Source organism: Pomacea canaliculata, linkage group LG4 (assembly GCF_003073045.1).
Source record: "Pomacea canaliculata isolate SZHN2017 linkage group LG4, ASM307304v1, whole genome shotgun sequence".
NCBI lineage: Eukaryota > Metazoa > Mollusca > Gastropoda > Architaenioglossa > Ampullariidae > Pomacea > Pomacea canaliculata.
In genome coordinates, this window is record NC_037593.1 from 10224737 (window position 1) to 10252727 (window position 27991).

At 36.5% G+C, this 27991-nt stretch overlaps 4 protein-coding genes across 11 annotated transcripts; 2 read left to right on the top strand and 2 right to left on the bottom strand.

The window, feature by feature from the left end:
• Positions 1–7090, bottom strand: LOC112562637 (proline-rich protein 11-like). 2 transcript variants are annotated; one of them, XM_025236004.1, is made up of 9 exons: positions 6974–7090; positions 6263–6425; positions 6015–6122; positions 3918–4208; positions 3141–3248; positions 2411–2508; positions 1762–1818; positions 1457–1556; positions 1–1090 (listed from the first exon to the last, which is right to left on the bottom strand). In XM_025236004.1, the coding sequence occupies exons 1-9, from the start codon at positions 6979–6981 to the stop codon at positions 1001–1003; spliced, it is 1023 nt and encodes a 340-aa protein (XP_025091789.1). In that variant the 5' UTR covers positions 6982–7090; the 3' UTR covers positions 1–1000. The 2 variants fall into 2 exon arrangements, with proteins under 2 accessions (XP_025091789.1, XP_025091790.1); XM_025236005.1 differs by lacking the exon at positions 6974–7090 and adding an exon at positions 6531–6926.
• A 26-nt stretch (positions 7091–7116) lies between these two features.
• On the top strand, positions 7117–12963 carry LOC112562638 (spindle and kinetochore-associated protein 2-like). Its single transcript, XM_025236007.1, has 9 exons — positions 7117–7191; positions 7831–7914; positions 8195–8290; positions 8523–8603; positions 9168–9384; positions 9911–10044; positions 10527–10570; positions 10685–10760; positions 11612–12963. Exons 1-9 carry the CDS (start codon positions 7159–7161, stop codon positions 11669–11671), a joined length of 825 nt encoding a protein of 274 aa, XP_025091792.1. The 5' UTR covers positions 7117–7158; the 3' UTR covers positions 11672–12963.
• Positions 12918–19267, bottom strand: LOC112562636 (RING finger protein 215-like). Of its 6 annotated transcripts, none has more exons than XM_025236003.1 (11): positions 18754–19267; positions 18263–18400; positions 17690–17761; positions 17088–17173; positions 16428–16436; positions 16128–16182; positions 15785–15889; positions 15378–15425; positions 14966–15088; positions 14623–14725; positions 12918–13950 (listed from the first exon to the last, which is right to left on the bottom strand). In XM_025236003.1, exons 1-11 carry the CDS (start codon positions 19054–19056, stop codon positions 13913–13915), a joined length of 1080 nt encoding a protein of 359 aa, XP_025091788.1. In that variant the 5' UTR covers positions 19057–19267; the 3' UTR covers positions 12918–13912. The 6 variants fall into 6 exon arrangements, with proteins under 6 accessions (XP_025091788.1, XP_025091783.1, XP_025091787.1 ...); XM_025235998.1 differs by having other exon boundaries at positions 15378–15497; XM_025236002.1 differs by having other exon boundaries at positions 15785–15892.
• On the top strand, positions 19265–27982 carry LOC112562634 (GTPase Era, mitochondrial-like). Of its 2 annotated transcripts, none has more exons than XM_025235995.1 (12): positions 19265–19359; positions 19579–19800; positions 20414–20541; positions 20998–21075; positions 22301–22347; positions 22834–22895; positions 24224–24336; positions 24854–25058; positions 25497–25747; positions 26216–26365; positions 26800–26880; positions 27198–27982. In XM_025235995.1, exons 1-12 carry the CDS (start codon positions 19329–19331, stop codon positions 27336–27338), a joined length of 1509 nt encoding a protein of 502 aa, XP_025091780.1. In that variant the 5' UTR covers positions 19265–19328; the 3' UTR covers positions 27339–27982. The 2 variants fall into 2 exon arrangements, with proteins under 2 accessions (XP_025091780.1, XP_025091779.1); XM_025235994.1 differs by having other exon boundaries at positions 19268–19359; positions 19576–19800.
• The last annotated feature ends 9 nt before the right edge of the window (positions 27983–27991 follow it).

Below are 27991 nucleotides of genomic sequence, written 5' to 3' on the forward strand. Positions count from 1 at the left end.
GGGACATGAAAAGAATTATTGCTAGGATTGCTTTCCAAGGACATCTGAAAGTCAAAGGCTGCAAAACTAGAACATAACAGCAATTCTCTGCCAGAAGCAGACAGCAGAAAAGTTACAGCACTGGCATCTGAGATTGGAGACATGCACAACAGCCCTTTAGAAACCCATGCAGCAAAGGAAAATTTCTTTCTCCCAGCAGACCCAGCTGTGAAATCAGTGCCATACTCATCAAAGGGTTGGGAAAGGTAAGGCAGCAAGGAACAGAAAAAGCTGACTCTGAGGAAAGTGCAGTCTCTAACACCTTACTCCATAACAACCAAAAGTTAGGAAATGATCTTTATATCTACTCTCATCCTAAGATCACTGATGTCTAAAAGAAACAAAACATAGAAATAGTGACTAGAAAACTGTGCAATAATAGATAGTGCTCCTGCTATCAAAACAAAACTGTAGTGCATTTAATCACAATACCCATACTTCTTACATATTATCACAGGCACCCACAGCAATGCTGATATATTCAAGAATAAAACTAACAGAATCAGGGGGATGGGAAGAAGAAAATGGAATGAAGAAAGCAAGAGAGAACCTGCATTCATGAACAAGTCTACAACAAGCAAGCAGTTGTTCAATAGATGCATATAAATCTATAACAAAGCATGAAGGCAATAACAATGAAGTGAAAAAGCAATAACAATGAAACAAGAATGTGATCACAGCAAGGATGGGAACAAGTCTACAATAAGATGGTACAGAAACAATGCAAGCATGCAACCGTAAAGCAGTGATTCTGTAAACGGTCTATTCTTTCTGAATAGACATCTCTGGCAATACCGTTATTAAGGGATAAGAAAGTCTTCTTCCTGATAAACAACGTACTGTTGTGTCTTGTTGCCATTACTGTTTGACCAGTTGTTTGACACACACCTAAAATATGATATAAACTGTCTCTGTAAAGATTAATTACAGAGACCTTGGTGTTTGCAAGCAATTTCCAAAATTAAAATGAAGAATCAGCAGCTGAACTGCTGAAATCAGGACTTGATGTCGGACTAGGCTCCGAACTAGAAGAAACTGACAGTGTCTTGCCCTGAAACACACATTCACAGTGATGTTCAACACATAATTCGTTTCTACATCAAATTCACCCCAAACTGTATTTGTGCTTGTTAGTATATGTAGTTTCTGTATGCATGCACCTCAATGTCAGGGAGTGGTTTGTGAAGCTCATTTTGTACAAAATTCACACAAACAGCAAACATGACTTTTACTGCACATCCAGAAAAGAATCAGACTGTGCTCTGTGCCTGCAAAACAGGTAAAAGTCAGATGGTATGTCATAAAAAAAACCTCTGCCACTCTCTATGCAAGCAGCTTTCTAGTTGTAGTTAAACATTGGTCAAAAGAGATGAGGATAAAATACAGACAGCAGCAAAGAAAAAGACTGTATTTATACCTGAAATTTCAGACGCAGTGCCCTTGTCATCATGGGTGTCAGACCCTGCCCTGATTCTCGTCTTCGTTTTCTGTTGAGCATTGGTGTTCCCCCTGGGCTCCTGCAACATACTGGCTATCTTCAATGTCAGCTTGGTATTAACATATTATCATGAGGATGTTTGTATATGTATGTATAACAATATAATCTGCGTATGGGAGGGGATGTGTATAGGAAAATATACTTATGAATAAATATGCATGACACAATTGTAAATATATCCTTTAAAAAAATCTTGTTCACTGAGGGCTACAGATAATATATACCTTTTTACACCAGTTTTTTTCAAGTGTTGCTTCTGACGTGCAACATCTTCAAGTGATCTGAAACACGACCCAACAAAAACAAGAAATTCAATATGTGCCAGTGGCCTATATGGCATCTTCAAGTAGACACAGGCATGATTTGAAATGTTGATCCCAGAAACCAAAAAGGATATCTTTATAGACTCACACACCTGATCAAATATTCTGCACAAAATACGTTGTTTTCTTCCAGTTATTTTGTAAATGGAAAGATTTTGGTGAGTATATTTTTCGTTATTTCCTTTGTTGCGTATATCATCAGTTCTTTTAATTGTGTCTATCATCAGTTCCTTTGTAGTCTGTTGTCTACTGACCTGTCATCTATTTTTGTTATTGTCCAAGATATAATTTTTTTATTTAAAACACACACATGCACACACACACACCATAATATTTTTCTTGTTTTCTTTACTGTCTTTTATGCAGTTTATGTGTCTTTCCCAAAGCCTAGATAGCAACAGTTACATGTAGTCACTAATTCTTCTACCCACTTATAGAAACCTCTTATTCTTCCCATCTACATTTGAGTGAAAGCCCAGAAAAAACCAAAAAAAACAAAAACCAAAGACAAAAGTGTTACAACAGGGGCTGAATTTTAATCAGTACATACATGGGTACCATGTTTTCTTTGCCACCAATGAAGACATCTGATAGTGCTTTCCTCAGCACAGGTCTTTGCAGGACTGTCAGCAGTACAGTTGGTTTGACCTAAGATTAAAACAATTTAGATTTTGGCACTGTTCTTGAAGGAAATCAAAAAAACTATTATGAGCATCACCACTGTGACTTGTAATCTGGAAATTTGAAAATAAAAAATGTTAAACAGTGCTTCTAACAACAGGAAATAGATATATATAAAAAAAACATATTTAACGATTAAAATCTATCAAAATAAGGAACTGAATAAACAGATTTACTATAAGGTTATGAAAAATTTATTTTTAGTTTACTTATATCTGCGGTGTTTGTATTCAAGTGGAATAATTAATAATAAAGCACACCAATTCCACAGTCTATACTTCCACCACAATGAACTAAGATGGCCACTGTTGAATACATAGCAGTACTAATCTACAATGTCTATGGTTCTAGTATTTGGTGTTGACTTCTTGCATTAAGTCACAGGCATTGTTCATCAAGCAATGAAGGCCCACAGCAAGCAAGTCAGAACATCCACAAAGCCCATGCAAATTTTGATTCTGATGACTGGAGACTTTGTCTGAACCTAGCAAGGGATGTAATATCTCCTCTTCTAAAGAACAATATGTAGATCCTCTGTAAGCTGTAATCAAACAAATTTGCAATGGCATGCTCATCCATGTGTATGGCACTCCACCTACATTCTCATCTGTGCCGGCTGATGGTTTTAAGACCCTCTCTTCTGGTTTTCTTAACTTTACACTCTGCAGCTCTTCTGCTGTGATGAGAGGTCGTGCATCGGTTTTCTTCTGCCAGGAAAAGTGCAAACATCAAAACAGAATCAGTGTGTTCAGATTAGCATTGCTGTTCAGTGTCATGGAGGATTAATTAAAGGGATGTGTGGGAGTGTAAATTGCATCCTATTAAGCATGATTTCATGCTTGTTTATGATATAAGCATGTGTGTTATAATTTCAAGACATTTTGACACAGTTTCATATGCCATTTCTACACAATACTCTTCCTATACAGTTCACACCTGCATCTTCATAGCTACAACTCAATTCATCTGTATTAATGACTCCTTGGTTATCAGGTCAGGCTTAAAATTAAACTTTATACGCCCATTTCTCTTATCACTGCTAGATTCTTCCCCGACTTATTCCTGTCCCTCACTCCCAAGATTGCTTTTACTTGTTCATTTCAGACCTGAATTTTTTAAAAAGAAAATACATTGCCGTTTTCTGTTATTGTGCCACAGTTGGAGCTTCCATTGAGAAGGATGGGTATGTTATATTACTGGTAAAATTCATCATCATAAAGGACCTACAATCCTTGGATTATCTGCTAAAAAGTAGCTCAAGAAGTAAACATATGAATTACATGCAAAAACATAAATACAATAATAGTTATGTTATCTGCATGATACAATAACTATCAAGATCTATAGATGGAGGTACCTTAACAGTAACAACTCACTCTTCCCTGCTTTCCAGCTGTTGAGCAGTTAGGTTCCTGAGAAATATTCATTGATTTGAATGATCTGCCTGTGAACCTATGTAGTGGTGGTGGTGGTGGTGGTGGTGGTGGCGGTGGCGGTGGTGGTGGCGGTGGTGGTGCTGCTGCTGGAGCATGACCAGAAACAATAAATGATATGCAAGAAGTATCTTGTGTCATGTCTGCTACCAGCTGACAGTGATTGCATACCCATCTTGAACAAGGATGCCCTGACAACTGCTGATGTTTACCAAGGCTCTTCTCAAGAGCTTCCTGACAACACAAGAATTCTCCTATTAAAAGTCAGCACAATGTAAGAAACAGTACAAATTAAATATAAATTATAAACCAAGAAGTAAACCAACAGACAAAAGAAAGAAAAATGCACTAATTGGTTTGTAAATGAAGCAATATACATATTATACTTAGTGGGGTTTTGCTCACAGGACTGACCCCTTTAAACAGTAATGATAAACATTATTCCTTCAAATGCCAAGATGTTGGATGGGAGCTGTTTGATTCTTCTTCTTTCCCTATAATGATTTATAAAATCAGCATACTCCCAAAACAGCAGCTTACAATGTTAAAGAACAACATGAGTGCAATTTTTTTCTTTGTGATCAGGTTAAGTTCATTTCAAAATAATAATTCCCAAAATAATTCCCAAAACATAAATACATAATTATGCTTAATTTTAAAGATATAAGTCTTCAAACATCGGCATTCTAACCTGTCACTAAGAAATCAGAAGAAAGTTACTATCCTACACTGAAAAGTTACGTAGTGTATAATATTTGTAACAGCCAGTCCAGCAAATCTATTCATGTCTTTTAGTCAGATAAAGGAACATTACTCAGTTAATAAAATATAAACACATTTCAAATGTGATTTGCCTAACTCCTGTAATTTTTTTCATTAGATGATTAATTTTCAGCACTTAAATTTTATTTTTTAGTTATAACCAATTGCAGATAATGACGTTGTGACTACTAAAAATATAGCAACATTAAAAAAATTTATACACATTTATCGATGTAGAAACTTACTTTCTCATTTAGATGCATGCAAAATTTACTGTTTACTTACTCGCACATATTCCCTAAGCTTTTCATATGTTTGTCACCCTCACTTAAATTTTATTTTTTAGTTATAACCAATTGCAGATAATGACGTTGTGACTACTAAAAATATAGCAACATTAAAAAAATTTATACACATTTATCGATGTAGAAACTTACTTTCTCATTTAGATGCATGCAAAATTTACTGTTTACTTACTCGCACATATTCCCTAAGCTTTTCATATGTTTGTCACCCTCAATTTTTAGTTGTTCTGAGCACTCACATCAATGGTACCCTCACACTGTCAGATGTTGGATAAGGATATGACTGATAGTGTGTTTCTGACTGGGTCATGATGTTATTTGTAGACCAGAATAGTGTAGATCTTGCAGATCTGGTGCTTGATCTTTGTTTAAACTTTTTATCAGCAATCGTAGTTGGTTTTAACAGCTTATTCGTTTTGTATACTTGGCACTTCTGTAGGAAGAAAATCTCTTCCCTTTATTTAAAGTTCAAAACTTGCTTGTACTGTTTGAGTGACTGGATAACAATCCATTGGTGTTTGTAGCCATTATCTTTGGGGACTAAGTTCATGTAAGTGTCAAAGAAAACATTTAGAAATAGCACACAGTGTCCTGAACTGTTTTCTTTTACTGAGGATTGCATCTTTCCTCTTTGAATTTAGCTCATGCAGACAACACTATTTTTAGGAATACTACCCTTTCATCACTTCCTGTTTTCCGGACAAATCCAGGTGTGATTACAAAAAGAAAAAATTAATATTTCTCGTGCTTCTTCATCATAAAATACCACCGGAATACGTTTTTGTGATAATTTATGCTCTATTTCCAGTGATTTTTGTTCAGCGCTCAATTTGCCCTTTAAGGCGAAAGGCCTATCTAGAATCATTATTATACAGAATGTTATAGAATACAACACAAACGAAACACAACTGAATGCACCTTTCCCAAAGACAACATTCAAAAAACTAGTTGACTATGAAACAGAGACACAAACCTTTTCTGCCATAAGCTGTTGCATCTGCGTTTCCAAACACCTCACTTTTTCCATTGCTTCTGGGTAATGAAATCCCCCCTGTACAAACTCCTGAACACGACTGTAGACCTAAACACAAGGGATACAGTTTATTGCTAAATATATTTTCTAGTAACCTACATTTATTTTATGAATCTAAATATGCAAATGCTTAATTTAAATTAGAATACCTTATGGTAACTGACAATACAAAAAAAATTCAACTGTACCAAAAATAGGATCCTCTGGCACCAACTGGCTAGAGACTCAAGTCCAGTAACACGGGTAGCCATTTGACCATAATGTCTTAAGTTGTGCACAGTAGCTTGTAATGATCCCTGCAGCACCTGAAGTCTTCCCACGATAGTTAGGTATGTTTGTCTGTTTAGATTTCTGTAAGAAACCGATGTCATGACAGTAAATTACAGTTATACATACATTTCCTATATTGATTAAATATTCGGATACTATAACGGTTTTTATATAAAAACTGCAAACCTGTTTCATCTTCGACAACTTTGGTCTTCTATTCCCTTTCTGGCCCCCAGAAATTTTTATTTTCCGTCCAGAATATCAACACATAATGTAGTATAAAGTTCAAGTTAAATTTGTGGATAATTTATATTTAATTTCGTTGCAGTCATTGTGGGCCAGAAGTTGATCTTGTGAACAGGCACTATATGCAAGTACGGTAATCTTTATTTCACTTTCATCTTTTCATTTTCTGTCATTTTAATTGCTTAGCCAACTTCTCCATCTATGGAGCTAGCATCTTCGTGATGGAAACCTACGCTTTGCAAAAATCATTATTTGAACACCTGTTGACATGCGTCTGCGCTTTAGAAGCAGATGAGACTCGAAAGCATGTTGTTATTGATTTGTTTGAAAAGAGAAAGGCACACACACTATCTATATATACAAGATACATGTTTTCAACTTACTCAGTCATTTTTATGGGACGTGAGTGATAAAAATGTTTAGTCTCTAAGGAGCACGACTTTTTCCCATTCAAGTTTACTGTGGGTGGAGTTTACAAATAACAGGAAGTGGTTTTGAAGTAAGCGCGATTCTTCGACCAATCAAAATCCTTTTAACAACTCACGGAGGTTTCAAATGTATTTACAAAATGGAAGCTGCTGCGGGATTGTTGGAGGCACAGGTACAAACCATCCTGTTAAAATAGGGAAAATTGCTAAAAAGTTAATTTTAGTACAGATTAAATGACGGTTAAGAATTATTTAAACAAATTTATCACCGATTATATAATAAAACTATAATTTAGTTAAAATCCACATGTAATAAGCAGGAATGACAGTAGTAACACCTTTACATCAGGAAAATACGTCAAAAGGGAAAGTAGAACCAGAAAGAGGATGATGTAAAGATCAGTTTCTGATCAAGGCCTTTTGAAAGTATCAAGATATAGCTTTATGTATAATTTTTGTAAAGACATAGCTAATTAGTGCAGCCGTCCAACATGTGAGAACAGTGAACAAGGATAGCAGACACTCCTGACTACATACATACCTCAGTGTAAATTGCGGTATCATATGGAGCATTCATGCAGTGTTGAAGTTTCTTAGCCACAGAACGTACAAGCTACACACGAATTCATCTTTCTGCCTGTCATATCGAATGAGCCATTTTCTCTTGCATACCTTCAGCAAAACTCCCTTGTTTGTATTTATATTTGTGTGTGTTAAGTTTATTGAGATTATGTGGAACATCTGTTCATGTTATTTATGTACGTTTTAAAATGAAAATATTAAATGTTTCCGATGTGGGTTTTTCCCCACAGTTTCAGAAAGCAGAATCAGACTTAAATTATCTTTCTCGAAAGTTGGAGCTTCGATGTCAAAACTATGCAGAAGGAGACTGCAGAGTGAGTCTATGTCATGAGTTATATAGACAGATTTCTTGCATATTCGAAGTACACATGCATGTTCTTAGGTGTGCATGAACTTAAGAATGAAATGTTTAGTTATAAACAATATGTTTGATACCTTCAACATTTTGTGGAGTCACCAAATCAATAATTACTCTTTTTTCCTATCCCACAAGGATGATTATTTATTGTGGTGACTGGCTGAATTGCCAACACTTGCTCCTTAATTTTTTAATGTTTCAAACACTTTTTCTCATGAGCTTCTCTCCTTGTGCAGAAAAATCCCATGGAGCTTCTTCAGAAGCTTAAGACTGTAAAGGATCAGTACAAATCTTTAGTGCAAGAAGCTGCAGAAATCCAGAAAGCTCAAGCTGTAAGTTCTGACCATTTAGCTGGACAAAGCTCATTTTCTTAGTGATCACATTACAAACAGTGAAGAAGATTTCAGACAATGATTAACTTTTGTTCTTAAAACATTACTCAGAACCTTGTTCTAAAGATGAAAATATCTTAGTACACTGGTTATCTAGTATTTTTTTTAGAAAGACTGGTAAAATTCCTTCAAATGTTAAAATGTTCACTGTAGCTTCTTGTTGATTTTTTAGGAAGCTATGGATTATTTCCGGATACAGCTACCAATTGTAATGCAGTTACTGCAGGAAATGCAGGCTCAGACACAGATGCAGGTCAGCATATATGATTATGGAAGATCATCATTATCATGTGTTTATATGTACTGGAGACTCAAAGGCTGATGTTTGATGATGCAACTCATTTCTTGTCAGCAGTGAAAGGTTAGGGTGAAATATTCTATCTTGCTAGAGAAAGAGGCATAATAAATCACGTTTATTAATCACAGAAGTCCATGAAATCAAAAGAGAAAAATTTGAGAAAATTCCATTTATATTTTTAGACATTAATATTTCACCCATCTAGGCAAAACAATCCCCGCAACAGGGTTTGCTTCTAGTTACATATCTTTAGCTTAGTAATCTTAGAAATTACCTGAAGTAAGCTTGACTGCCTGCTGTGTATGTAGCAGTAAAGGAGGACCCAATGCGTTAATATGTATGTTTTGTATGGAGATCATTTTCACCGGGTTGCCAGAGTAATTCCGGAAGTGTCACACCAATATATGCTGATGATTTTTTAATATTTTCATAGCACCGGTGATTCTTGCTATCTTTTTTACCAATTCCTGCACTGTGTTATTGACTGCAACTATATGTTTGTTATCAATAATTTGGCAGGGGGGTGAAGGAACTAGAGCGAAAATTGAAGAGCTTCAGAATCTGCTTGGAGCTGAGCTACCATCAGCAGCATTCCAGCCACAGTCTGGGAAACTAACACCTGTTGACAAAATGCCCACAAGTCCCAGCAACCACACATCAATCTCTTGTGTGCAGGAGGCTGACCAAGAAAAATGTGAAGATTCTTGTGATAAAAATGAGGTAGACAATAATCCAGGTAAGTCTTTGTGTAGAAGTGGGGACAAGGAGTTTATGTTTACCACAGCATTTGCCTTCATTCTCAAAATTCTTTAGCACCTGTATTGTCATTTTGACAAGTGCTTATTATGTCCTTGTTACTCTTCAGACTCTTGGGATGTTAAGGAACTGGAATAAATATTAGTCTGCTTCTTTGTATTGTGTTACATATGTAGTTAAAGTCACAGACATCTCTGGATTCTATCAAGAAAAGATTCTAACAAGCTTTAAAATATAATGTATCTTGCCATCTCCAAACTACTGAATACAAAAGCAGTTCTGCAGTATTTAAATATCCTTATTCAGCCCTCTATCTTTGTCTGCATCTTAGAAAAGTAACAAACATGGGTTTCTCTCAAGAGCTTTGTTTTAATCTTCGGCTAGCTGGGGGCAGTTGTACATGTTATGTATTGATGGAAACAATATTTTTTGTGTACGCATGTGCTTGTGTATCTGCCCGTTTCTGCCTTGTGGAATGTGCGTACACATTCACTTGCATGTTGCAGTAAAAGAAGATCCTGTAGTTCTGCAGGCTATGATGCGTGCATCTAGCAAGGGATTTGTTGAAGTCAGTTTGGAAGAGTTTGAATCTGTCTCTGAACTGGTTCGTGGACGTGTCAAGTTGGTGGATGTTAATTCTGTAAGTTTGTGGATGTTAGTTCTGTAACTTGGTGGATGTTAATTCTGTCTGTTGGGACTTACAGTCACTTCCTACTCCCCTACCACCCTTTCCTGGTCAAGACAAGAGTGAGTTTATGCTCCTATCTGGCATTCAACTGTTGCATATAATTAGTAAAATCTCTGTTGCTATTTTCATCATTTTAAAATATTTCAACATTATTTCACCTAATGTTTACAAAGCAAAACAATCTCAAATCGGATAACTCAAATTGAAGTGCCAGACACATTTTATTTTTAAAAAAAAAAACCTGCATAGTTTTGATAGTTTCATTTATGACAGACTCAGATTATACTTGGCCAGGATTGGTAATTTTCACCCATCTAAAATTTGTGCTACTGAAAAAGGCACAGTCTGCTTCCTGTAGATCCTGTAGATAAACATACAGACAACAGCACTTTGACCTTTGAATCAAATACAGAATTATCCTGGTTTGCTTGCAGACATACAGAACTCTTTGGAAACACTTCAAGGAAGGAAACAACAGGTATCTATATCTCACCTTCATTTATGCTGAATATCTTAGTGGGCTTGGCATGTATTGACTCAGTTTATCTAAAAACAATTCAGTAATGATACCTTTTTTTTTTTCAATGTACAGTGCTCTTCTCTCGGTGGCAGACATGCACAAAATGGGTCTCCGTGTTTCAGGAGCCACTGGAAAAGCAAAATTAAAGGTAGGTGTGGATCACCCACCCTTCATCCTGCATTACTGACAAAGTGTGAAGAATCTTCTTTTGAAATTGTTTGTTTATACGTAACATAAGTATCTCATCAGTCTTCGCAATTGGTGAACATGATACTTTGAAAGCATTTTATTTCCTTACTATTTCATTTTTTTTAAACCAAAGTGCTAGGAAGTTATGAAACCAAAGTTTTCTGATAAACCCTCAACAAATTAATCAAATGAATGTGTTTCACTCGCATACAACATCTGTCTCTTTTTTTTTTTTAATAATGTGCATATGAATCGATGTAAATGCTGTTTTATATGAGCCATGTATGAATGATCAACTGAATCATGTCCCTTTGCTTCTTGGCCTTGAAATGGCTTTTTTTGTTGTTTTGTTTTGTTTTTGTTTTTGTTTTTTTGAATTGATATGTTGTGATCTTGGTTTTCATCTGTTGTTTCATTTTTGTTTGTCAAAGTGACTGTATGAAATCAGTGCAATGTGGTCTATCCTCTCTGCCTCCTATTCATATGGATCTAAGCAGCTGATGAACAGTTGTATCTACAAATAAAACTTTTTTGAATATCAATTGATCTGCTTTTGTCAGATTAAATAATGACTTATGAGCAGCAGATCTGCACTTTGAGCTGTAGAACTGTGACTTATCAAAACTTGATCTGAGAAAAGATGCTTCACCACTGCATTTACTAATCATAACACATCATTGTATCCTCTTGCACCTATTCCTCCATTGGTCTTCTGGCCCCTTTAAGTTACCATTAGTAGTGTTATTAGCTGCTTTGACAATGCTCTTACGGATGTTGAAGGGCTCATTGAATTGTTTTGGGTGTTTCTAGGTACTGAGATCACTTAAGCTGATAACCATCTCCTCCAAAGAGGAGGTAAAACTGGTATGACAAAGAAGCACTGGGTAGTGTTACATTGTGTTCAACTGTACCAAGGGAAAGTCTCTTGCCATCCTGCTATCAAGAGACCAGAATGGGAAACCAGGTGTTCAGTTAACCACTGGATTAATGTTCAGACTCCACAACAAGAACCATATGACATTCTATATTTGTATATATAGATTTAAAAAGTAAATCTTATGATGATTGCCTGAGGCTTGAAACTTCAGGCTTATTAATGGCACCTACAGGCTAAAAAGAATCTTGATTGCTTTGTGTACAAGATGGATTTAGTAAAGAAGTTGCTGAAGATATTTACAAACTCATTTTCAGTCTGCACTATCTTTTTTGGATGCTTCCACTGAAGCAGATGTTTAAAGATCTGCACTTTTTACTTTCAATATATTTCTCTCCTGAAGTAACACTTTGTAAGGAAGGACTTTGGTTCATGCCTGCCTTATTTATTTAAAAATTTTAAGTTTACATTTTTAAAGTTCTTTGATGCAAAAATAAAAGGAAGTCCAACTCATGTGCATTCAGCATAAAACAGATTGAGTGAAATACTAAGTGCAGGATTTAGTCTCACACTTCTGCAGTTTATAAATTTGTGTTTGCATATAAACTGCACAATAGACCAACTCATACTTGTTTTGTAGCATATAAGTGAGTACATCAAGTCAGCCTGACCCACAAGATCTTTGAATCCAATGCTGACAAACAGCTATCCACCAAATCAAGGACAAGACTGTATATATTCATGACTGAATGTTTGATCTGTGGTAGCGAAGCAATTTCAGACACAGATGCTTGAAAAAACATCAGTGTATGTTTATTGATGCTTGAAAAAGAAATGCATGCCAAAAAAAAAAAATATGCTTCATAGATAAATGTAAAGAGATGCAGAGAAAACTGTCGAAAATGTTGCTATTTAAGTTTCTTGAACAGAAAAAAATGACTTGATTGTTGTAATTAGTATTTAGTACTTTTCACAAGTACAAATAGTTGTATATATATCGTTGTACAGATTTCTAGATGATGTTTCTAAAAATAAAAAAAATCAGCATAGGAAGCAGTGGTGCAATGTGATGCTACCTTAAATATAGCAAAATTAACTTATCACCATAACCATCCACAAACATACATACTAGTGGATGCACACCCCTCCATAATTTTAGGTATACACACATGCATGCGTCAATTGTGTCCTAAGGAAACTCGTAGCTCATAGTTGTTTCTTTTCATAAGTAATTTTCTTTTCTTTTTTTTTTTTTTTCGGTATAAACAATAAAGTCACCTAAATGTTCTGATTTTATCTTTTGTCACTCTTATTGCATGTGTTAACTGCATCTCTAGCCAGAACCACTGGTCTCTTCAACTTTGTTTTTCAGCTCCCCTTGCAAGTCACAGTCAAATAACTGAATGGGGAGCCAAAGGTAGAGCATGAATTTAAAAGCATGTCAGAGATTTCAATTTTGCTAGCTCCCCTAAACTGAATATGTGTTTGCCTGTTGGATGAAATGTAGGGTTACCTTATGTATGCAATTTACAATTAAAAGCCACACAAAAATCGACATTCATATGTTACTGGAAATGAAAAGGTTGCTTCAGTCAAACAACAAATATAAACTTCTGTGAGATGCATTTCCATATTCTAAAAGTGTTGCAGATTTAAAACATTTTTTTTTAAAACCCTGTGATATACAGACAAACCATTGACTTCTATCTGGTTGCACTTGCATACACTCAAACATGCACAAACTGATGCTGGCATACCACACCATCTGGTGTTGGCTTTTGGCTGAATTCCAAGTCCAATGAATCTGTTATCGCATCTAATTCACATTTTATAATCTATTTTAATTAGGTTGAAGTTAAAAGTTTTATTTGATACCATCATTTATTATCAACCTTGCCATTTAAAATCTGTCTAGTACTTTGACTCTGTTCTGGACTATGTGTATGTATTCTTGCTGAAACAGCCAATTGTTCACATGCACTATTATTATATTTTTGAGTATGGAAATGAGACTCATTTTTTTGAAGTTTATTACACAAATAAATATCATGTAGACTGGGATGCACTGTAAAATAAATATAAAATTTTCTTGACTGAACATTGAATAATAAATCTTGATGTTTAGACTTAAAAAAAAACTGTACCCGCATGTTGTTGACAAGAAGCAAATTACATCACTGCTGATTTCAAAATTTCCCTTGTGCTTATACACATGGCTAAAGCAGTCCAACTACAGCTTAATTAATGTGCCGACTGTTATCTTCCTGCAGTTGGTCTGAAACAGCAAATTTTAAAGCTAGAGATGGAAAGGTTGTACTTCCTACAGGGTGTCAACACTATTGGTTTCCATCATACAACTCTTACTAAAGATGTATGGACAGGAGGCAAGTAATGTGTCAGACCAATTTAGCAAATACACTGCCACAAATGTAATTCATCAGGCACAAAAGATTCAACAATTCAGTATTCAATTTACAGATAAACTTAATGAAAAAATATCAGCCTTACCTCAATTGCAAAACAAGGCAATAGAGCTAAGGCTATGATTTTGTTCATTATGTTCTGCTCCACATTGTGAAGCTGTTTTCTCAGTGTAGAAATTCACTCCTGTTTTGCTTAGCATTATTTCAGTATCTAATTATGTTCGATTATAAATTTTGAGGCTGTTTGCTCAGTGTAGAAATAATAAATGACTGGAATTCACTCCTGTCTTTTTTAACATAATTTCAGGATCTTATTACAACACCTGTCCACACTCTCAGCTGGGTGAACCATAAAACCGCTGAGAATAATTCTGCATCACCCTTCCGTTTACCCCACCTGTTTTGTTTATATAAATATGTTTTCACATACCATATACTGTTCTCTCCTGTATAAGTGTCATTCATCATCATTATTATTCCACAAAACTGATGTTTGATAAACCATCAAGATAGAGACTTCTCACCTATGATGTTGAGTTTGCAAAGTGGACAGGTACGATTGCTCACAAGCCAGGGATCCACACAGCGTGTGTGATACTGGTGGTGGCATGGCAGAATGCGCAAATTCTAAAACATAACCATAGTTTCTCAAAAGAATTGAAAGGAGTAAATAAAAAACTTTAAACCTTCAAATCTGTTATGTAACAACTTATTATTTGTTGATATTTCTTTCGTGGCTGATTTGATTTTGGGGTTAATTAAACTTGCTCTTCATAGTAGATGGATTTTGACAAGTTTTGGTTTTGATAACAATGTTGAATGTGGAAAAAATGCAGCAAGACAAAAATGATGTGCAGAAAACACTACCTGTTTAGGGTAAAACTGATCCAAGCATATAGCACAGGTATCTTGTCCTCGGTCCATTACACTGTGGTATTTACATGTCTGCATCAGAGCCAACGTGTGACACGCCAGCTGACGTAGTGAAGCCTGTACAAATATCTCGTAGATATATAAACACGTGTGCATGCATACATATGCACTCACACACATACCAACAGGTCAACGTTTTCAATTTTAAAACTACTCGCATAAAACAAATTTATATGCATATCATACAAAATGCACCCTTTCCATCAACACATATACAAAATATGCATGCATGCTCAAACATGCACACACAATATGCACTGAATTGTACACATTTAAGCAGAAAATTTCTCATAGTTAATTATATCAACATGAGATGTGAGAGAGATCTATAAAATCCACATCAAACCTCAAGTTCTTGGTCAGCTGGCCCCCACTCTCCATTCCTCATCCGTGCCTTAACCACAAAGGACAACATTAAAAGAAACACAATCAGGTAGTAGCAGTTCCAAAATACACCTGGATCCACCTGCAGAAGTATAGAAGATGGAATTTGGCATCTACAGTACCAAGGTTCTACTAAGCGTTTACTGGAAAATGGGGTCAAATGGCATGTGAATGCATCTTAAATGTGTTAACATCATCCCTAATGTTCTCTCTCTCAACACTCCATCTCAAACTTTTCTGGAGCACACACATTTCAAGATAGGCAGTGACTAGGACAATCATTTTCTTTAATTTTATTTTTTACTGCCAAGATCATGACATTTTTCAGACAGTAAAACCTGAGGAGTCAATTAGAACTACCAAAAATACCTTTACACCTCTCTTGCCAAGTTGCTGGTTGTCAAGGCAGACAACATCGTAACTCTTGCCTGCACTGCGGCCACAGGCTGACCACATAGTGAGAGTAGGTACATGCTGCTTCATACAAAAAGATTAGAACATGGTCAAACACTCGTGTATTAAATGCACAGTATACACATGAATATGTGAGCATCTATGAAAACTCTATGCATATTATTGTAACATAACATTGTCATTAACTTTTTTAAAATTAGCAACATTATAACAGCCTGACAGTTTTCTTTGGTGGATAAGTCTTCTAACAGCCATGGTTTCAGTAAATCTGAAAATGGAATTGATGAGATTTACAAACCATAACTTGCTGATGCAGCAAGCCACGTACAATCTTGGCCCTAAGACGCACTTTGCTGAAACAATGAAAATATTTCCAAGTCCTGGGTTGCAAAGAACTAGGTGCAGAGGAAATATCTCTTATCCACACATACACAAATAATCTGTATTAAGGTTGCAAATATAGCTAAACTGTCAAGGTACTCTAGAATGCTCATTCAAGAGAACACCAACCCCTATAAAGGGATACTCTTATCCTTTTCCACTCAAAGTAAAAGTGCATGCAGCTTGCCATGTGACTTGAATTTGTCCCGATACCTACCTCTGACATCTGAAAAAAACAAACAAGTGTCAAGTGTCTGAATTCTAGTTGAATGTCCTGATCAGCATTTAAGACACTGGATATTCTTGGTAGATCATAAAGTCATTTTCCCCAGATTGACTTTTCTGCATTTTTGGCTGGAAAAATGATTACATCTCAACTGACTCAGTTTTCAGGCTGATGTAAATGCTGAGAATGCTTTTCTCCATCCTGAGTATGATTTTTGTGTCTTCATGCAATGTTTGACTGCCACCCACACCCCCTATCCTGACATCTAGAAGCATCTTCGCTGCCTACTGCCCTGAGAAAAGCTCCTATACTTCACAGTTTTAAATTTCAGCTAGAAATGTACTATTTCCCTCTGCTGTTTTCATAGTTCTTCATTCGCTTTTGTACAATGTATTACTTTTCGTGTTCTTACTGTACAGTTGTGTGTCAAGGATTGTACTTTTTCTGCATGTATTGCTTGTTTTTTGTCTGTGCATGTTTATTAGGGGTGTTTGTGTGTGTACATGTATATCATACTTGTTATGCATGTTGAGTCTTTGCAGGAATAGTGCTCTATGGATGTGCTTTATTAATATTGTTATTAAGAGTGACTATTAGTTTCTAAAGCTGACAAGTTATCTGGTGTGCAGTTTATTTTAAGCTCTTTCTCACCTGAGAACCAGTGTAAGGAGAGCTGTAATGTTGTCAGCATCATCCATCAGCAAGACAGGCTGGGCAAACAGCTGAGAAATATCCAGCTGCCATATAAATATTGTGTCACATAGAGGTCAATTGGTTTAATTAAGTAAAACATGGTGTGCAATAAAAACATGACAATCATTCTCCAGTGTTACTGTCTCACAGTAAATCTTACAGACATGAAAAAACATAATAACACCGACATGACATATTAAATATAAAAAAATCCACTAACAGAAAATATTTATATCCTACACATATTTTATACACTACAATTTATCATAATATATAATATATAATCATATATTACTGGAAATACCACTTTTCATTGCTCAAAGACTATTGCCTATGATGAAATCTTGACTATGTGTCCTTCGATAGCCACAGATTGCTGATAATTGCTTATTTCAGCAGGATTCCACTGTCTGCACCAATCTGAAACTATTACCCTCTGCCATCAAAGTAAGCATATGTTTTATTCATGAAAACAGTTGATTTTCCTTCAGTTACTGCCTGCATGACATGCAGCATCCTAGCTTTCTACACAGGCTTCCAGGCAGCAAACACCAACTTACTTCCTTCATGATGTGTGGATTGAGGGTCAGAATAATGATGGCAGAGGCCCCAAACATCAGAGCCTTTTTGACCTGTCAAAAACATGATGATATGCAGGTGTACGGCTTCAAACTGCAGCTGTAGGTTACTGCACCTACAATCAGTTCACAAGTTCCAAGGAGGACATGTTACGGGGCTGACTTACTTCACTAAAACATTGCCATATAAGTAAAAGAACCCATAAGGCCTATTCACACTCAGCCACCTATGTATACGCTTTGAAGTCTGCAAAGGGGTTATAATCACTTATGTAACCAAGCCCAGAGGAGTTTCATTAACCTAAATGTATCTCATTCTCAGCCTTGCAAGTATGGCCTAATCACATTGCATACATAATAAAGTTAAAGGAGAAAAAAAAAACATTCAAATGTTCTAAGCCAAGTATGCCCCTTATTAAAGCATATATATGGACTGCATTGTCAAAGACAGACTTTCTCTTTGTACTACCCTTTTTTGTGCCCATTCTGTGTAGGTTATAGAGTACTTAATGTTATCTACAATGTTTATTTTATATAGTATTTTGTTTTACCCACCCTATCTAACACATGAGGACAGTCTGATCCTGTTTTGTTGCCTTCGGACTGTTCCATCTGATAATAAAAAACGCCAACCCAGTCACGAGGCAGACGAGAAAATCCTCCCTCATCATCCTGAAAGCATTCACTGGTAACCTGCCAAAACAGTCCCCAGTGGACAAAATAGTGACAGTAAAGCCTATCCGCTGCTACACGATTTTTGAAGAACTATATATATGCACACACATAAGACATTAAAATGTTATTTATTAGACACATGCTTTTATGTTATTAACTATTATTATTTACAAGTTATCAGATTTCATTACCAATTTCTACTCGACCTAAAGAATTACGTTTATCTTAATGCTAATTAGTTTATTCCAGCGTAGGATATGTTGGACAATAAACATTTGTCGTCTGCTATGATGGGTACTAACAAAACAGCTTTCGCAAAGCAATTTCTTTTCTTCTCTTAAGCTTTTTCCTAAGTTTTAATATTTACTCACCCAGTGAATTCTGCCTTCTGCTTCTTTTATTGAGCCTACTTTTGTATAAAATCCTCGAAAGGATTGAAAGTCGATTACCTCAGTAACCTCACCTAACGACTTTGTCGTCTGAGTTGATCGACTCTTTGTATTTTGTTTATCATACTTCTCGAGATGTATATTAGCAACTTGACCACCAGGAAATGCTAGAGATGGAACAAGACACGCACTAAGCAGCACAAATAGTGTGCATATCCTATTACTACGAGGATACCGAATGAACAACAAAGATAACTGGATCCAAACAATTGCCATGTCAGCCATGTCTATGCATACTACTTTTTGCTGTTTCTAATTGAAAAAGAGTGCCATAAACGAAGCTAAAATCTTCATTTTGTGCTTGGCTTTAGTAATTTAGCTTTCTGCACTAATAAAAACCGTGCGTATGCATGCGAGTGAATGCAAAGTATTGTCGCAACTACACTGCATGCAACGGTAGTTTTCACAAGACTTAGCAAAGCTAGCAGCAGAACCAGGGGATATAACTCTCATGTAGTGGCCAAATATAGTCACCTTGCAGCATCAAGAGGATTAAAATGAATTTTCGGACCATAATGCACATGTATGGTAAGCTAAAGACACAAACACTCATTTTTTACTACGTAATATGGTTATTATTCTAGTATATGTGTGTATACATGAAACCACATTATCGTCTGTTTATGAACCAATGCAGCAATTTTATTTTCATGAAGAGTTGCAGATTGTGGTCAGAAGATTAGATTTTACTTAAGAATTGAGTGGTTGATTGTAAATAAACTAAATATATATGACTTGATTCAGCAGGCTTTACATGGTCACATGTGGTCCATGGCCTGAAGAATCAGTCAATGCAGCAAGGGAACAAACCTATTCGTCAGGTGCCTTCATGTTCCCGGTTCAAATGGCTGAGCACACAAACCTCAACAGGACCTCCACTAAACAGCCTTTCAGACCACCAGGTATCATCCTCAGAACATAAAGAAAATCAGGAAATAGGAAACATCCGTGGAGTTGGCCGCAATGAGGGTAATTATTAATAAGTGACTGGTTCTCAAAATCATTATCCACAATTGTTAATGGCATGGTCCTGTTTCCTAGCTCTAAGCACCAGACGTGCAGCAGAGTTCTGTACTCTCTGGAGTTTGTGAAGAAGGTATTTAGAGCAGCCAGCAAGCAAGGAGTTGCAGTAATCAAGTCTGGATAAAACAAACGCACAGACAAGAGTGTGTGTAGATAGCATGTGATGGATGGCACTGATCTTGCGTATCTCATAATCGGCAGATTGACAGACAGCTGTAACTTGTTTAGTAAGAGTCATAGTTATAGTTATGGGATAGCAAAATGTATTTTCACCCCGTAGATGGATATATGGTATAGAACAATCATCTCCCCCTCCCTTGTTGCAATATGTTTTGTATGCATGTGTATGTCATATAGGTCTAATGCACTTTAACATATCTCTAACTCATCCATCAGTTGTAATAGATAAATGCACTGTTTTTATCATTTTTCTGTGCTTTACTTATCTTTATTTTTAGATAGTATATAACAGAAAATCAAGTAAAACTTAAACTGATACAATATATCAAACAAGAAAAAATTAGATGTCATCTCAAAATATTTGAGAATCTTTTCCCAGATGAACAAATCTCAAGACTACTTCTTCCACCTGATCAACCTGCTGATGCCCGAATATTGCGGGTGGCCATTATAGGACTGCCCAACTCAGGGAAATCCACCTTAACCAACAGACTTCTGGGATGGCGGGTATTGCATGTTATTACAATTATTATGTCTTATTATTAGTAGTATTAATTATTATTATATAGTAGGCATCATTTTATTGTATAATTTTGCAGATTAGTGTAATGGGCATGAGTATTATTTACACACATCATAGTCTGTTTAACCTTTGCATGCATGTCAACACAATATTTACAACTATGTTCAAACACATGCACAAGCCCTCTCTTTTTTTGTGCTGTGGATTATTACGCTGTTATTAAGAATAGTTTTGTTTTTTAGTTGTGCAGGAAAATCAAATCTTTCTTCTATTTTATCTAAATTTTCTGGCTCAACTAAAAAACTCGAGCAAAATTCCCCCCTCCCACCCACCATCTAAAAAGCACACAGATATACCTATGTGCATGTCTACTGCAAATTTGGAAATTTCAGACATTCACAGCAAGTCTGTATGTTAAAGATATTTTCTTTCTAATCCAGGTCTCCTCAGTGTCAAAAAAGGTCCACACTACCAGGAAAAATACCTCAGGCATCATGACACAAAGCAATGTTCAGATTGTGAGTGTAATGTAATGAATTTCTGGTGCTACTTGTAATATTTAGACATTAGGAAGAGACTGCAAGACTGCAATGACATCTTTGTGTTTGTGTGTTTGTGGATGCATTTGCTTGTTGTAGTCAACCAATTTCTAAAGAAACAGGGTGTCCCACTCGGGGCTGACCCTTGAAAATTTTGAATAACTTGGGAACGTGTTGGGAAGGTAAGTTGTAAGAACCTGAACATAATTTATTTAATGCAAAACAAGTCTACATGAAGGAAGATGCTGAAAATCTCCTCCCCCAACATCTGCACTCAAGGCAATAGAACGCTCAATTATTGTGATTGTCCTCTGCAACATGTCACTGACGTGGTATGGCTTGATTTTCCCTGGCAGCTCATTGACAGGTAGACTTTGAGTACCCACTTTCTTGAGTAAGCGACATATTGATTTTTGGGGGAAATTTTCCAAAGGGTCCTTAATGTCTTGCACAGTCTCATCAGACATGCGAGGTCATCACCACAATACGGATCCACCAGGATTCCTGTCTCATCCCACCTTTTGGACAAGTTTTTGATGGTGTTCTTGCTAGGTGGAGTTCTTCCTTCAAATTTCTTCCGATATTGTCACTGACACTGTGTTACGGACCATGTGACCCAGTACGTAAAACGCTCTCTGTGGTACTTCATGCTTGCTTTCACCACTCTGCAGGAATGGAGTCTAGGCGTTAGTCATCTGTGCCACGCCATGATGGGCTGGCGCTTTGGAGCCACCATAGCAGCACTCACTACTCTACTGCCTCTTTATGACAATTCTGCATTAAATAAGAAATATTTTGAGCCTTGTTGCATGATGTTAAATGCACATGTTGCAGAGTGATATGCATTTTTAAAGGGTCAGCCCCCAAGTAGGACACCCTGTATAAAACTTCAAAATAAAGAACTTAAACTGATTATATCTTCATCAAATGGATAGCTAACAAGAACTTAAAAGTCAGGCAGACTTTGGTTGACATGGAAAAAAATTTATGTTATTTGCATTTTTTTTCACTGTACATTATTTTTTAATGGATCTATATAATTAGAGAATTTGAGCTAGATAAATGTGAATTCTCGTTCTTCTAAGAAGGGTTTGTTATCTGTTAACTGAAATATTTGGTAATCGGTTGGTTACCTTGTAGTCTATAGATGAGATTTTTTTGTTAATTTTTATGTTTAAAACTTGTCCATTTGTAACATTACTAGGTCTTTTTGGACACCCCTGGAATTTTGGACCTGGCAAGTCGGAAACGGTAAGTAATGACCACTTTCCTATAAGCAATTGGCTTGGGGTCACACTTAGCCATGATTTTACGCTGCTTCCTCAGGGTAAAACATGCCCCCCCCCCCATCCACCCTTTGAGGTCAACTTCATCCTCCCATACTTTGTTCAGAACATGTTACCCTTTGGCTCCTTATCCCCCACAAAATCTGCTGTGCTAGCCAGCTCACCCTTATCTACACAAGTCCTTGTGCTTGGGACAATCTACCCATGCCCTTCTGCCAGGCTGCCTCTTCAGTGGTTTCAAGAAGCACCTTAAAACTCATCACTTTAAAGTAGTATTTGCAAGCAACGAACCTCAACAGCTCCTTTAAATGTTTTATATGATCAGCATTCCATACAAGATTCCTAGTTAAAGGTTTAGTACTAGATTTTTTTTTTTTTAAATACAGTACTGTACCTACTGTTTCATCTGCAACAAGTTAAAATGACCACTGAGGAAATGTTCTGTTTGCAGACATAATCTTGAAAAGGAAATGGTTATAGACCCTGAGAGAAGTCTTCAATACGCCCATCTTGGTGAGTTACAGACTTTTGTTGAATTTCTGAAACTTACGTTTAGCTCAGGGGTGGGCAAATAGCGGCCCGCGGGCCGCATGCGGCCCGCCAAGTGGTTCTCTGCGGCCCGCAGAAGCCCTTTGGCAACACAAAAAAAAAATATTACCGAAAACAAGTTACGCTTAGTCCCTTCCCACGCCTGCTGCGTACGTAATGGCCGGCCTTGAACTGTCTCGCCGGTAGCCAGTGGACCCTTTGTTACACGAGTTACGAAGCGGCCTGACCAACTTAATTTAGGAAGGTCATGACCAGACAGTGCGGGTGGGGGGATGTAGACGCGCCGTTAGGTAAGGTGACCAGACGTTCATGTTGATGATGCACCTGATGAATTACAACTTGAACTGATACACCTTCAATCAGATCATGCATCGAAGGAAAGGTTTTATTCCCTGTCACTGGTTGAGTTTTATAAGTGCCTCTCCAACAAATCATTTCCTTGTTTAAGAGTATTTGCTGCCCAACTATTTTCAACATTTGGTTCAAGTTACATCTGTGAGCAAAGTTTTTCCTGCATGAATATAAACAAGTCAAAGAACAGGTCATTGCTTTCAGATGCAAACTTGCAGTCAGTTATGAGAGTATCTACCAGTAATTTTGAGCCAAATTTTAAAAGAATTGTTCAGCAAAATTGTATTCAAAAATATTTTTCTCATTAAATTGTGTGTGCTTAATTGTTCATTCTGGTTTTATATTTATTCCTACAGTGTTACATATTTCATGTGCTCATTATTAAATAAATGCGTTTGTTTACAATTTGGCGATTTTACGTCGTTTTTGTATTCAATTACAAGGTGCGGCCCTCGGACTAGTCATGACCCAGCAATGCGGCCCTCGCAACAAAAAAGTTTGCCCACCCCTGGTTTAGCTAGTTGATGTAAACATTTACCCTGACTGTCTGAAATGCATGAGGTTTCCTCATGTTAATCAAGGCTTGAAGGATTTAGCATTGTTCTTAAAGAGTAAAATATTCTACATAGACATGCATAGATATCACAACGCTGTTAAATGTAGGATTACAAAATGTAAAGAGATACATGAAATAACTGCTTTTTCTGATCTTTTGCTTATCCTTTGAGTATTTTTTTTTTTTTTTTTTTTTTTTTTTGGCCATTATATGTTTATGTTACCCAGTTGAAATTTTTCTGAGTTTTTGGCAGAGACTGAGTTTAGGTAGGCCTCTTTGTGAAAATGATAAGATATTAGCATGTCATGGTAGGATGTGGATTTGATTGTGTGGTGCGTCTTGATGAGATATGAGTATCCAATGTGGTCTTGACTGGATTGTCCAGTGGCTGTAGTGGTGGATGTCTCCAACAGATGGACTTGCAATTATCTTGATCCCTTAATACTTCAAATACTTCATCTTCACAAAGACAAACCTACCATTCTTGTCCTCAATAAGGTATTATTTCCTATTTACCCTTCTTGTGGCAGCATACTTTTATGCAACACATTAGCACTGTATCCATCATTTGAGTCTGTCAGTCCATCAGTTCTTTATTTCAAATGCGCATGCATCTGAGTCTGACATTGCATGAAAGGACATGGACATCAGATAAAATAAGCATGAAGCAACTAAGAGATTACAGATGTTGGTGATTAAGAGACAGCACCGCTCTTAGGGTTGGGAGATGGTATGATTCTTATTTTTATAATCATTTCAAACAGGTTATTGTAGAGTGAATTGCTAAGGAGCCAGTAGAGTTGATTAAGTAAATGGCACATGGAATAAATGGGTTGTGATGATTTGTTCTGCATACAAAACATATATACTGATGGTGTACATGACAAATCTGTCCCTCGAAAAAAATTTATTCCATAACGGTTTCCATGTGTTTTGCCTCAGTAGCTGTCAGAAGACATCAAGGGGATGTATCCTGTCATGTAAACTGTAACAGTTCTTTCCTCTCTTGTCACAGGTGGATATACTTAAGCAAAAGCAATTGCTTCTGCAGTTAACACGAGAGTTGACTCAGGGGATTGTAGGAGGTAAGCCGTTGCCTGCGAAATCCAAGAAGAAATCAGAAGCAGATCGGGTGCCAGACTTCAATACCTTGTTTGATGCTATGGAAAAACATAGTCAGAACCCACTTGTACAGTCTGAGTCCATGAACCAAGAACAAGGTTTGTGTGTGCGCATGTATGCATGTGTGTGTGCACACATGTCCAAAGAAACCACAGTGAAGTTGCAATTTAAGAGAAATATCATGATATAAAGTGCTGTGAATACTTCATGTACAGCACAATAACCAACTGAGAGATGATGCCATGTTCCAAGAAGTGTGGCATGGGTGACAAGCTTATAACTGAGTTGTAAAAGCAAGAGTTAATTATCACATGGATTGTATTTTATGTAAATGGTGACAATATGACACAAAACAGCGCTGAATCGCAAGTGGTAAGTTTAATCATTTACAGTAATGCTTGTTTAAAATGCATTTGGTATTCATAATAATAATATTACAGGTTATGCTTTGCAATATATTATCCATAAATACTGTTTAAAAAAATAATGGTGTGTTTCTCTAAATGTATGATGTATTGATGTATTACATCACTCAGAGAGGGTACTTGAAGGAGAGACAATTTCACTTCTCCCAACGGAGCCAGAACTACTTTCTACAAGAGCAAAAGATGCAAAACCATCAGAAAACGGAGAGGCAAAAGTGTCTGCAGAGCAGCAAGACTGGACAGATTATTTCAAAAGGGTTCAGCAGGCTCGCAGGGCAGTGCGCAACTTGAAAGGATGGCCACACTTCAGTCACGTCTTCATGGTTTCAGCCCTGTCAGGAGACGGGATCGCAGATCTCAAAGTAAAGTTTTCACCTACTTATAATTTACTTCCTAATTGTCTCTCTGTCAAACAGAACTCATATGAACTGGATTTACATAGTCTGTACGTCTATCTGGCCTTGGTGAGAGGGTTACCCAATATGTAATTTGAAGATCAGAAATGATGGCACTTGGGTTTGTCAAGCTCTTGTACCGAACCATTTTTCACAATTTTCACCAACTCTTAGATTAGATGCTGTTGAATAGAGATAGGCAGTGGTTAGGAAAATATGTAGCATTCTTAAGGTAGTAGCTGTGGGTCAGTGAACTAGGATTGTATGTTTACTTTCATACGAAATACATCCTTTTCCCATTATCATCAGGTATCCTCACGCAAGGTCATTAAAGAAATGACATTGATATGCAGTCTTTAAACTACTGAGACCCAAAATATAACACACTCCTAAATATAATGCTAATGAAAGGTACTACTACTGATGTATTCCCAGGACTTTCTCATCAAAAGTGCTCATCCAGGTGATTGGGACTATCACAGTTCACTGGTCACAACCCAGAATCCACAAGAAGTGGTACTGATGTGTGTGCGTGAAAAACTGCTCGAGCATTTGAAGGATGAGGTCCCCTACATTCTAGATCTGGTAAGTATCTCCAGTAGCTGTAATGTGGTGGTGCTGATGCTGGCATCATAACTGATTATTGTTTTGTCGACTGGAAATTTTATCACAGCTTTTTTATTTTTGATGCATTCCTGCAATTATCAAAACCAACACCAGCTCAATGCCAACACCAAAACATGTCATTGCTGCCATTTGTGTGAATTTTCAAAGTCTTAGTCATGCAAAATGATCCTGGTGCCATTTCTTGTGCAAGATATAGTACAAAAGCATTTAGTATACTTGAGGGCGGTCCAGTATAGTTCTGATTTAGTTAACTCTTTCTATACTACAGTTTGCACCCATGAATGTGAACATCATCATAGTTCAATTGCATCAATACACTCATATCAGACTAGTTAAAAAGTTTATTACACTTCTATGTGGCAACTATAATCACAACAATCTTGTCTGGACAGGACATGGTTCTATGGGAAGTTGATAAGGATGGAATTTTGAACATCATCATGAATGTCATAGGTTTCAACAAGCGCCATGTGGTATGAACATCTTCAACTTTTTTTTTTTTTTTTAAACAAGGGGTGCTGGTGTGAGGCTTGGAATCTACACAGAGATGACTAGTTTTGGCTTCCTCTCTAAACAGAATAAATTAAAATTTGATGTTCTGCATCATTAGAAGAGCTTTAATTTGAAGAATACATTATCATAAACTTGCACTTGTTTATAAAAATTGTCCTTTTTTTTAAATATCTTTAAAATATCCTTTACTAGAAATATAGTGTCCATTTTGTGAAATGAATAATAAACGATTCAATAGTGTCCATTTCACCATAACTTTTTTGTCTTTGATTGCCAGGGTTTTCTCCTAAGGCATCAAGGGAAAACAATTCAGACAATTGCCCAGGAAGCAAAGCAGGAAATGATGAACACATTTCGTTGTGAGATACGGCTGAAATTAATTGTTAAAATGACACCTAAAAAGCGGCGTAGCCTGTGATGATGTGCAACATCTAATGCTTTTTAGATAATGGTTGTAGACTTCTGTCTACAAGCAGGACTGTGTTGTTATCTTTGATGACAGTAGTGCTGACAGAAAAGATAAGATGATAGATGTCATTTTCATCGATTAAATAAAATAATTTTTATGTTTCTACCTTGCTTCTTGAATCAACTTTACAGATATGGGACTTTGCTAATGGGTTTTAATGGAATTTTTGAAAATGAGTCTTGCCATTGGAAAAATCCTTATCAAAGTACTTATGCTGATTAGCCAACATGCTTTCTGGATCAGAGGAAGCTAACTGTCAATCTACTATCTGGGTCACAGCTCTATATCTGTTGAACTCTAGATGCACCAAAGCATTGTGTGCCAGTTTTACACTCATTCCCAGGATCATAAAGTGAAATGCACATCAAGCTGGACATGCATTAAACTCATTTCTCTCACAGTTAAAGAAAATCACACATTAAAAAATTAAGTTTTATGCAAGGAAATGTGGAGTTTTCAAGCTTTAATGCAATATCAATTACATTTATTTTCTGAATAATCCCATACCAAAACATGTTTTACAATCTCTCTCCTGAATGCAAACACACATCCAGCTATGGTATACAACCAAAAAAAAAAAAAATGGAAAAAACTATTGTATA

Bases quoted from the DNA above. Each gene is read 5' to 3' on its own strand.
- LOC112562637 (XM_025236004.1), bottom strand. The intron at 1,557-1,761 runs GTATATATTATC...AGTATGTTGCAG, and splicing joins AAAAAAACTGGTGTAAAAAG to GAGCCCAGGGGGAACACCAA. The intron at 1,091-1,456 runs GTATAAATACAG...TGTGTGTTTCAG, and splicing joins CACTGCGTCTGAAATTTCAG to GGCAAGACACTGTCAGTTTC.
- LOC112562638 (XM_025236007.1), top strand. From the start codon at position 7,159: ATGGAAGCTGCTGCGGGATTGTTGGAGGCACAG. The intron at 9,385-9,910 runs GTAAGTCTTTGT...TGCATGTTGCAG, and splicing joins TGAGGTAGACAATAATCCAG to TAAAAGAAGATCCTGTAGTT. The intron at 10,761-11,611 runs GTAGGTGTGGAT...GGGTGTTTCTAG, and splicing joins CTGGAAAAGCAAAATTAAAG to GTACTGAGATCACTTAAGCT.
- LOC112562636 (XM_025235997.1), bottom strand. From the start codon at position 19,056: ATGGCTGACATGGCAATTGTTTGGATCCAGTTATCTTTGTTGTTCATT. The intron at 18,401-18,753 runs GTGAGTAAATAT...CTGTTTTGGCAG, and splicing joins CAGAAGGCAGAATTCACTGG to GTTACCAGTGAATGCTTTCA. The intron at 13,951-14,622 runs GTGAGAAGTCTC...TTGCTGTTTCAG, and splicing joins TTGCAAACTCAACATCATAG to ACCAACTGCAGGAAGATAAC.
- LOC112562634 (XM_025235994.1), top strand. From the start codon at position 19,329: ATGAATTTTCGGACCATAATGCACATGTATG. The intron at 24,337-24,853 runs GTATTATTTCCT...CTCTTGTCACAG, and splicing joins CCATTCTTGTCCTCAATAAG to GTGGATATACTTAAGCAAAA. The intron at 26,881-27,197 runs GTATGAACATCT...TTTGATTGCCAG, and splicing joins GTTTCAACAAGCGCCATGTG to GGTTTTCTCCTAAGGCATCA.